Source organism: Megalobrama amblycephala, linkage group LG14 (assembly GCF_018812025.1).
Source record: "Megalobrama amblycephala isolate DHTTF-2021 linkage group LG14, ASM1881202v1, whole genome shotgun sequence".
Taxonomy (NCBI): Eukaryota; Metazoa; Chordata; class Actinopteri; order Cypriniformes; family Xenocyprididae; genus Megalobrama; species Megalobrama amblycephala.
In genome coordinates this window covers 14,748,736-14,759,760 of record NC_063057.1, presented here as the reverse complement: position 1 = coordinate 14,759,760, position 11,025 = coordinate 14,748,736, and the positions used below count along the sequence as shown (strand labels likewise).

General features: G+C 36.3%; 1 protein-coding gene across 2 annotated transcripts; it reads left to right on the top strand.

Annotated features, from left to right (window-relative positions):
* Nucleotides 1-842: 842 nt before the first annotated feature.
* Nucleotides 843-10,974, top strand: LOC125245378 (serine/threonine kinase receptor associated protein). Of its 2 annotated transcripts, none has more exons than XM_048155943.1 (10): nt 843-963; nt 3,103-3,234; nt 3,377-3,512; nt 3,597-3,678; nt 4,324-4,396; nt 4,506-4,605; nt 5,724-5,861; nt 6,080-6,216; nt 6,570-6,719; nt 10,282-10,974. In XM_048155943.1, the coding sequence occupies exons 2-10, from the start codon at nt 3,123-3,125 to the stop codon at nt 10,341-10,343; spliced, it is 990 nt and encodes a 329-aa protein (XP_048011900.1). In that variant the 5' UTR covers nt 843-963; nt 3,103-3,122; the 3' UTR covers nt 10,344-10,974. The 2 variants fall into 2 exon arrangements, with proteins under 2 accessions (XP_048011900.1, XP_048011899.1); XM_048155942.1 differs by lacking the exon at nt 843-963 and adding an exon at nt 2,768-2,979.
* The last annotated feature ends 51 nt before the right edge of the window (nt 10,975-11,025 follow it).

The window sequence follows — 11,025 nt, the reverse complement described above, 5'->3', positions numbered from 1 at the left end:
TAGAACACAGAAGGAAATGTTTTTCTTTCTGTTTTAAAGATGTTTTCTTTGGATTGTTCGACTACTCTAAAGAGAATATTACATATATTCATTTATGTTTCCTACTGGCTAAATTTCACATACATAAACAAAAATGTACTGGCTCTAAACCTCTCTTTTCTCTATTCAGAGATGATCTAGACAGGTATATCGAAACTATCAAATGCTCTATTAATCCCAAAGCGGTTTCTCTTTATTCATCCGCATTGTTGTTGTTCTATTACCATGGCAACTTATCTGTGTTTGTGTATTTTTCTTTTTTGTTTTGTTTTACATGTATCTGTATTGATTTAATGCTCTGATATTTTGTACTGTTTAATAAAAATAAATAAAAAAACAGAAGGAAATGTTCTCAAAAAGATCCAATTAATAAATGAATGGTGATTCTCTTATTCTCTTAATTCTGGTTAAATATTCTATATATTTAAAATGATGTATATAATGTTTTTTAATCAAATATCAGTTAATTTGTATACGGTGTTGCTGAAAAATATTTTATGATGTTATAATGTTATGTTGTTGCAATAAATTTGGTGTGATTTTTTCATAAAACATGAGACAAACAAAAGAAACAAGTTTGAAACAACGGATGAGTAAATAACAGAATTTTCACTGTTGAATTTTCATCATTTTTAATCACTAAATATGACGTTGATAATAACATCATAAACAACAAACCGAAAATAAACACGAAACTTAAGCGACGGTTGAAACAATTCAGTGAATTAGCGTTGGAACCGGTTCACTGAAGTGAACTATGCGAACGAACCGATTCGCTGAAATGACTCGGATTTCTCCGAGTATCAGATGATCTCCCACCCCTGTGTGTTAGGAGACTGTCGCGGTGCATGCTGGTACTATATGACTCACACTGCTTTGCATCTGAAGCTTTCAGCATTTCTATGTCACTAAGATAATACTCAGGTAGTGAGGCGTCCGTGTTTGCTTTTCTGTTTTCCTGTCATGAAAATGTGTGCTTACTGTAGATGTTCATCTTAAATGGCTTTTAGCAAGATTTCTAGATAGATAAAATTGTGTAAGATCTGTAACAACCTGTGATTAATGGCAACCACAAGCATTTACAGTGATTTTGAATAGTTTAGATTGATGTAACTTTAATAAATATGTGTTTAATTTCTTTGTCAGTGTATTATAGTTAAACAATAGGCTAAATATATACATACATCCATCTAACTAGCGTATCATTCCAGAAATTTCTCCGGAGGCTATAAACCAGCCTACGCGTCCCGTGACACTAGGATTATCATGACAACGCAATGTGTAAATTTATCTCTGGAGGAGGTTATCTAACGCCACAACTCAAAAACAGCGAGGCTTGGGCGCACTGTTTCCATCTGGATGTCTTTATGTAAAGCATTTCTCGCCGCAACCTGTCCAGGTGTAAAATATGGTTGCCACTGTATTTAAAAAGACAGTAGCGCATTTCTAATTTGATCCTGCATTGATGTACTTACATACATGAGGCGCTTCGTGGCTTAAAGGATTAGTTCACTTTCAAATTAAAATTTCCTGATAATTTACTCACCCCCATGTCATCCAAGATGTTCATGTCTTTCTTTCTTCAGTCGAAAAGAAATTAAGGTCTTTGATGAAAACATTCCAGGATTTTTCTCCATATAGTGGACTTCAATGGTGCCCAAACGGTTGAAGTTCAAAATTACAGTTTCATTGCAGCTTCAAAGCATTCTACACGATCCCAGACGAGAAATAAATGTCTTATCTAAAGAAACCATAGCTTATTTTCTAAAAAAAAAAAATTAAAAATTTTAGAAGTTTTAACCATAGATGCTCATCTTGAACTAGCTCTCTTCTTCTTCTCTATTTGAATTCCAGCAGTGTAGACGCTGCTAAGTGTATTACTGCCCTCCACAGGTTAAAGTTTGAACTAATTGTTATATACTTGCACTAGCGTATTGTATATGAAAATTTAGTTCAAACTTTGACCTGGGGAGGGCAGTAATACACTTAGCCGTGTCTACAGTGTAAGTACAGTGGTTCAACATTAATATTATAAAGCAACAAGAATATTTTTGGTGTGCCAAAAATATTCTCGTCGCTTTATAATATTAATATTGAACCACTGTACTCACATGAACCGATTTAAATATGTTTTTAGTACATTAATGGATCTTGAGAGGAAGTATCATTGCTCCCTATGGAGGCCTCACGGAGCCATCGGATTTCAACCAAAATATCTCAATTTGCGTTCCGAAGATGAACGAAGGTCTTACGGGTGTGGAACGGCATGAGCGTGAGTAATAAATGACATTATTTTAATTTTTGGGTGAACAAACCCTTTAATTTCTTTTTGACTGAAGTAAGAAAGACATCTTGGATGACGGGTGAGTAAATTATCAGAAAATTTTAATTTGAAAGTGAACTAATCCTTTAAACAGTTTACTTGATTGATTTTAGGTTGAAATGTGTTTCATAATTATATTATAATTTAATAATATTGATAAACTACGATCTCATAACGACAACTTTCTCGTTATTTGGAGTTCGTGTCTCATATAATACTGAAAAATATTTTCATGTTTAACGGTTTCCTACCACGAAATCTTTTATATTACACCATAAATTTAAAACATATAACATTACGTGTTAGAAAACACGTAATTAACGTTCTTCGGTGAAAAGAAAGTACTTCTCGAAGCGCGTCACGTGACACCATTCGGACCAATACTGTGGCGTCGCGTGCCGGAAATGATGTCCGGTTTTCACGCTAGCACTTCCATTATGTTCCCTTAGCGTTAGCGAGGGCTCGAGTTTAGCTTACACACATTCACACACACACCTCGTGTAGCTGGTGGCACAGCACTGTAGCTGGGAGTGCAGCTCTGAGCTCCACAATCCTCCCCGACACTTAATTTGGCCACAAAGTACTGGAGTGTGTCGTTGTTTTGTTGTCTTTGCAAGGTAATGATTGATTTCCCTGCTAGCCAAGCTTGAGTTAGCCAGCACATCTGTTCTGATCACTACCTCGTTTTTAAGTCTTGATTTTTAATAAATGTGTAGCTTGGGTCTTGTCATTTTTTTTAGGTGCCCACTGCCCAGTAAATATGGCTATGAGACAGACTCCTCTCACCTGCTCTGGCCACACCAGACCTGTTGTGGATCTGGCGTTCAGTGGAATAACTCCTTATGGATATTTCCTTATTAGTGCTTGTAAAGGTAGGTGTTTTCTTGAATCTTATTATCTTGACAGTAATCCTGTTCTCTCTCTTTACTGGGCAGTGAGCATGAAGAGTAACCATTTAGGTTAAATGTCTGCCAGATAGGTCTGAAAGTTTGTTTTGGCATTTCAAAATTGCAGATGGCAAACCTATGTTGCGCCAGGGAGACACAGGGGACTGGATTGGGACGTTCTTGGGTCACAAAGGTGCTGTCTGGGGTGCCACCTTAAATAAAGAAGCTACAAAAGCAGCTACGGCCGCCGCAGATTTTACAGCGTAAGTAACAAAACATGATATGGGTGAAATAATATTGGTGACATATTATTTTACCTTTTGTTTTTATTTATTTGAATCTGACAGAAAGGTATGGGACGCTGTCACTGGAGATGAGGTCCTCACCCTGGCGCACAAGCACATTGTGAAATCTGTGAACTTCACACAGGTAAGACTGATGATGCACAGAGCCAGATGCTCACAACGGCACCAAATCAGCATATTAGAATGAAGGATCATGTGACACTGATGACTGGAGTAATGATTGCTGAAAATTCAGCTTTACCATCACAGGAATAAATTACATTTTAAGTATATTCAAATAGTAATGATGTTTTAAATTGTAATAATATATTAAAATAGGAAATCATTATTTTAATTTGTAATAATATTTCACAATATTAGTTTTTAATGTAATTTTGATCAAATAAATGCAGCCTTGGTGAGCATAAGAAACATAAAAACATTAAAAAAAACTACTGACACCATACTTTTGAACAGTAGTGCAAAATAAAATCAAAGTATTACCTTATTTTTAACTATTTGCTTATTATTTTAATTATTATTTTGCATTCAGCATTTTAAATCTACTAGGATAAAGTGGTTCCTCTGAAAACACTACTATTTTGAGTCATTTCAAATACAAAAAGGCTGAACAACATTGAGATCTGTTTTCTGAGCTCTATTACTCAGCAACTACCAGATGTTCACAACATGATTTCACTTCTTTTCATGTCTCCAAACCGTCTCTGTTAATCGTGCCGAGCCGTTTTGCTAAATGAAGAGTTTTTACCAGTGTATGTTGAATCAACAGGACAGTAACTTTCTCCTGACTGGAGGGAATGATAAAGTACTGCGCATCTATGACCTCAACAAACCTGAGGCAGGTATGTAGAGTGACCTTTTTCTTTTTGCTTTGATATCAATTGCCAAAATCCTTTCATAAATGCTACTAGACGAAATAGCACATAAGGCTATATGGCATTTTTAATGCAGAACCCCTGGAGATTGCTGGCCACACCTCTGCCATAAAGAAAGCTCTGTGGTGTAACAATGACCAACAGATTCTCTCGGCTGCTGATGACAAAACTATCAGGTGAGAGTCCATGATGATACTGGACAAAGTCTTTGAACTGTACAGTATGTACGTTGCATATATAGAACACAGATACTGCATTATATATATATATATATTAGTCCCCTTGGAACTATAAGGTTCTATCTGCATTCTGAGCAGTTTTGAGATATTGAGCTTCAAAGTTTTTGCATTCCATATAGCAAAAACTATATGGGGAACAAGTTTCTTTCAAGCATGAAAATGACAGGGACCCTAAATTTATTCTAAATGTACAATATCAAAATCCTCTCAAATTTGTAAATAGGGATTTTTGGAATGGGTCAAATGCAGATAGGATTTCGCTTGGAATTATAAGGTTCTATCTGCCAAAAAATTAATTGAAGCAATAATTTTCGAGAAACACAAACAGTTGACTTATTATTTGTTTTAAAACACAAAATTGGTGTTGTAACAATGTGTTGACATGCATGAGAATGTTAAATTTAATGGTTTTTATGACAATTATTTCATATTTTAAATGAATATTTTTTTTCTTTTTCAAGTTAAGCATAAAAGCCAGTGCTAAATATTTTGTCCAGTGCAGATGTTAAATTTTAGGTAGGAATATGGTGGATAATTTAACACATTATCGCAGGAACCGTTTAAGTTTCCTTTTTAGACAGAAAGCAGCTGTAATACATCTGAGCAGGACTTTACAATGACATGTACAATGGCTTTCTCTCTAGACATCAGTATGGCTGAAATACCATGCTAATGTTTATAGTTGTAATTAAGACCCCATCAATTAAATTGAGTATTTGACCTTTATGCAACAACACAGTTTTTACCAACAATGTCAAATTTAACTTTAATTTAACTTTAATCCAGTGTGCCATAGCGTAGAGCTATATAGCTACATAGTACATAGATACAGCTCAGTACAAGTACACAGGATGGATCAAGGTTAAAACATAACCTAACATAGAAACATCACATAATGTAAATAAGTTGTCACAGAATATAGATATATGAATATCTCAATTTTGACAAAAATGTCAGATAGAACCTTATAATTCCAATGGGACTTATATATATGTATGTATGTATGTATGTATGTGTGTGTCTGGTTCTGAGTTTGTATTGTCTTTCATGGGTAGACTTTGGGACAAGAACACAAAGGAGTCAGTGAAGACTCTGTCGTTTGAGGCCACTGTCAGCAGTATGGAGTACATTCCTGATGGGGAGGTTCTCGTCATCACGTATGGGAGAACCATCGCTTTCTACAATGCCCACAGGTAAACGGCTACAATCTGTCCTATTATGCAATATTACCTTGAGGACCGAGTTGGACAAAAAAACATGTCCTTAAAATGTACGGAGAATAGATAATGTATTTTATTTGTATGTTTTTGTAAAGCTCTCTGAGATGCAACTATTAAAGGCCCCATATAAAATAGTTTATAATTATTATATTATTAGATAATGTCAGTCTGTTGTTGTCTTTTACCTTCAGTTTGGATCTGATTAAGACCGTGGATGCCCCTGCTTCTATTCACTCTGCCTCACTGCATCCTGACAAAGACTTCTTTGTGGCTGGAGGAGATGACTTCAAGCTTTATAAATATGACTACACCACCAAAGAGGAAATGGGTAGGAATGTCATTGATAATTAAGTTAATATAATTAACTGCAGTATGAAAAAACATAAAGGAACTTGTTTTATTCTGTTGATTCTTTTGAAAAGGTTTTTCATCAAGTAAATCCAAATTTAGTTTTAAGGGGTTTTTTTTGTTTTGTTTTGTTTTTTTTGGAAAAAAAAATCTGAAACATCTTTTAGTTTTATTTTTTAAAAACTTAACCTGTCTCGTGCCATTAATATAGCCATAGAAGCTGGCATGGCAAGAAAGAAAGAAAAAACATAAAGCTTATATCTATAGATTAGCTAATGAATGTATACATATTTGTTCGTGCTTGACAATAAAATGTGTTTGTCTCTCTTTCAGAGTCATATAAGGGTCACTTCGGGCCCGTACACTGTGTGCGGTTTAGCCCTGATGGAGAACTGTATGCCAGTGGTTCAGAGGACGGCACTCTGCGTCTGTGGCAGACGGCTGTAGGGAAAACATACGGCCTGTGGAAATGTGTCCTGCCTGGTGAGTTTACCTAGATATTGACTATTTACCTAATGTGTCAATACACAGTCAAGTATGCTAGCCTGTAAGGCTGCACAATCTATCGAAATAAAACCGAAAATGCAACTATGAAATTGCAAAGGCTGTGATTTTAATTAAATATATGTGCTGTATGTGTCAGAGTGAATCACAGTACTGTATTCTTTTACATGCGAGCAGCTCATGATCCAGTGTTTCTGAGCAAGTCTGTTTGCAGTAAATGCTATTCTGAGATTGGGTTGCTTATAATGTGCTGCTTTTGGGAACTTTTGGGAACTTGTAATGATGACATACCATAAGAATCTCTTAACCCGGCTGTTGTCAACAAAATAGAAGTTTTAATGCAGGGGTGTGAAAATTCATTCCTGGAGGACCACAGCCCTGCAGAGTTTAGTTTCAATTCTAATTGAATGTACTTGATCCAGCTAATCAAGTAGGGTTGGAACTAAACTCTGCAGGACTGTGGCCCTCCAGGAAAAAAATTTGCAGCCTTTTTAAGTGTGCTCTTTGGTTTTGGCAAAAAAAAAAATCTTGCCACCGGTTTCACAGACAAGGCTTAAGCTAGTCCCAGACTAAAATGCATGTTTGAGCTGTTTTAACTGAAAGTAACACGTACTGACAGATCTTAAAATTACATTTTGTCTCAAGATGCACACCAGTAATATTTTTTTTCTAGTGAACATTTATAAAAGCTACTTAAAAGGTTAGTTCACCCAAAAATGAAAATTCTGTCATTTATTACTTACCCTCATGCCGTTCCACACCCGTAAGACCTTCGTTAATCTTCGGAACACAAATTAAGATATTTTAGTTGAAATCCGATGGCTCCGTGAAGCCTGCATAGGGAGCAATGACACTTCCTCTCTCAAGATCCATAAAGGTACTAAAAACATATTTAAATCAGTTCATGTGAGTACAGTGGCTCAATAATATTATAAAGCGACGAGAATACTTTTGAAGCACCAAAAAAAACAAAATAACGACTTATTTAGTGATGGCCGATTTCAAAACACTGCTTCAGGAAGCTTTGGAGTGTTATGAAACAGCTGTTCGGAGCGCCAAAGTCACGTGATTTCAGCCGTTGGCAGTTTGACACGCGATCTGAATCATGATTCGATACACTGATTCATTTATGCTCCGATGCTTCCTGAAGCAGTGTTTTGAAATCAGCCATCACTAAATAAGTCGTTATTTTGTTTTTTTTGTTTTTTTGGTGCACCAAAAATATTCTCGTCGCTTTATAATATTATTGAACCACTGTACTCACATGAACTGATTTAAATATGTTTTTAGTACCTTTATGGATCTTGAGAGAGGAAATGTCATTGCTCCCTATGCAGGCCTCACGGAGCCATTGGATTTCAACTAAAATATCTTAATTTGTGTTCCAAAGATTAACGAAGGTCTTACGGGTGTGGAACGGCATGAGGGTGAGTAATAAATGACAGAATTTTCATTTTTGGGTGAACTAACCCTTTAAATGCCCTAATTGAACTAAGGCCTAACCCTGGTTTAGGCTAAGCCCTGTCTGTGAAACCGGGCCTTGATATTTTAACATTGATTATGAATTGGGACTGCCTTAAATATTAGTGTTGTAATTTTACAGTTGCTTTGGGCCAAATTGTACAACCCTACTAACAAGAAGTGCAAACTTTGAGCTTTTTATTTATCGTGTTTATCTGAAAAATCGAAATTAGATTTCCACCAAAATGTGCTCATTAGAATGTAAGTGTACGCATGATTTAATAAAAGTGTCTTAAAGACTTAAAGTATACGTACATTCTCAGTTTAATACACTTCTGTTAAAGGCACAATATGTAAGACTTTAGTATTAAAATATCCAAAATCCACTAGAACAATGTTAAATATTTTGTTGACTTGTGTACTTAAATTATCCCAGATGTTTCCAAGTATGTTTAAATCCAGAGAAATAAGCAATTTTAACCAGGACACGAACCATGTCCGTTCGTCGCCTATTAATGACATCATACCTGCGTTACCCTCGATTTCCGATTTATTTTGTAGAAACCATGGAAACACCAAAGACGCTTTAATATATTATGTTTTATTAGACAGGCGAGCAACTGTTTGGATACATTCATCGACAGAAAACTAATCGTTATATAGCTCAACACGTTTAGTCTTTTTGTTCGAATCTCGTTTTCTTTATTTTCCGTGAGTACCGTGTTTTCACCATGCCTCAGAGAAAAACACTATTTTGTTAAGTGCCTAACATCGCATAATCAGATACAGCTTTATTTTTAGTAACAGCAAAGTCCCTTTAAGACAAGTCATTTCACTCGACGGCCATCTTTGAAACGCCTCTCGGGCATCCTGGGCATCATGCAATCTCTTTGAATGGGGAAACATCAAATTCTCCAAAACTGTTCGCCAACCTTACGATTAAATTTCATATTTGAAATCACCAATGAAATCTAACAACAACCGGCTCATAAATTTAGTTTCTAAACGCTCGAATCATGACAAAAAAAATAAAAATTTTCAGGCTGGATCAAGCTAATGCGCAGACCTAAATGCACGTCTCTTCGGAGGTGCGCGTCTGACTGTTTCTATAGAAACCAGTGATTCTAACGGCCGCTGTAGTGACGCGATGACTTTACCAGTCGGCGATTGGCTCTTATTTAGAAGGCGGGACTTATTCCGCCATATTGCGCGTTACACTTTCTCCCATTCAAAACAATACGAGTGACACGTCTTGTGTTATTCTATAGTCTTTGATAACAGTAATACAGCATTTTCTCCATCATACAATGTTTTAAAATTAATTACATGCCATTTAGCAACACAAGCCATCCAGCATTTATAAATATGATATTCTAATATCGATCTAGCTTTCAGCAGTGTGCAACAAGTGTCTTACAGCAGCCACCGAGCAAACGCAGAGTAACATTATAACAATTTTCAACGCTCAAATGTATCTAATATGATAAAACAGCTCTGCTTCATACTACAGTAACGTTAATAATCTCAGCAATGAACATAATTTCTGCCCGAGTCCCATTCCAGTTCTTTTCTACTGGCTGTAAATGTGAAGACGGCACTCAAAATTTAATATCCTCCAGAATAAATGCTTGCAATATATGAAAATGTAACAATGCGATTTATAAGCACAAAATCCAGCAACTAGGGGCAGATTTTGAAACGCTTATGACAGATGTTGCTGGCTTCACCTCGATTAGTGACACGTTGTGTGTTTTGCCTCTCATTTGCTTGAAAGAAATGCCCTATTAGCTCCACAGTCATTCATACAATACCTCGCACAATGAATGAGAATGAATCGAAAATGCCAGGAATATGTGGAAGCTTGTTTCCGGCACGGAATAAAAAAGATAAAAAAGGTCATTACAACTTATCTTGCAGAATTGTGAAATATAATTGCAAGGGAAAAAGTCAGAATTGTGAGAGAAGTTACAGTTACCTTATTTTTATTTTTATGGAAACAAGCTTCCATAGGACTAGGCTTCAAATATGCCTTGTGTATCAGATTATATATCCTACACTAAAACCTGTCTGTCCCTTTCAGAGGAGCTGTCGTCAGAAAACTCGGAAGCGCTGTACTGCCCGCCAGCAGAGATCAAGGCCTGAGTTGGGATAGAGAGGGAGACAACAAGGCAAAAGAGGAGAGGTCACAGGAGTGGGAGAGGTCAGGGGACGGGACAGGTCAAGGAAACCACACCCCAGCAGAGTGCTGTGCCACCACCCTTTTTCACTTGAGATGGACCGCACTGCCGAGCATGACTTGAGTGTGGAGATGAAACAACACACACATTCACATTGTGGAAATGAGCATCAGGAGACGGCGGTAGAGCTGAGAGCGCTAGTGCAAATACTAACCCTCCAGCTGCCTGCTCTTTCTTTGATACCCATGATACACCAGTCAGCTCCTTCATAAGTGGTCGGTTTCTGCAGCACTGTGATCACTTTGGTTAAGATTTTGTTTTTTTGTTTTTGTTTTGGTGTTACAACAATGTGCTTTCAATACATTTTGTTTGTTATTGCAAGAGCTCAATGTTCAGTTTGATGACATCTCTCAGCGGACGTGCTCCTGAGGAACGTGTTATTCAAATGTTTATCAATAGTAGTGTGAACTTGTAAATGTTTTCCATGAGAGAAAATATGTAAACATGCTTAAAAGTGACTTAAGTTCTTTAATAAATTTGTCTTTGGTTGCAACATAAGTTGCATCATTTGGCCAATAAAATGTTGACATACCTTATATCAACTTTGTGTGTGTGTTTAAATCAGATCATATAGTCTTAATTTCAAA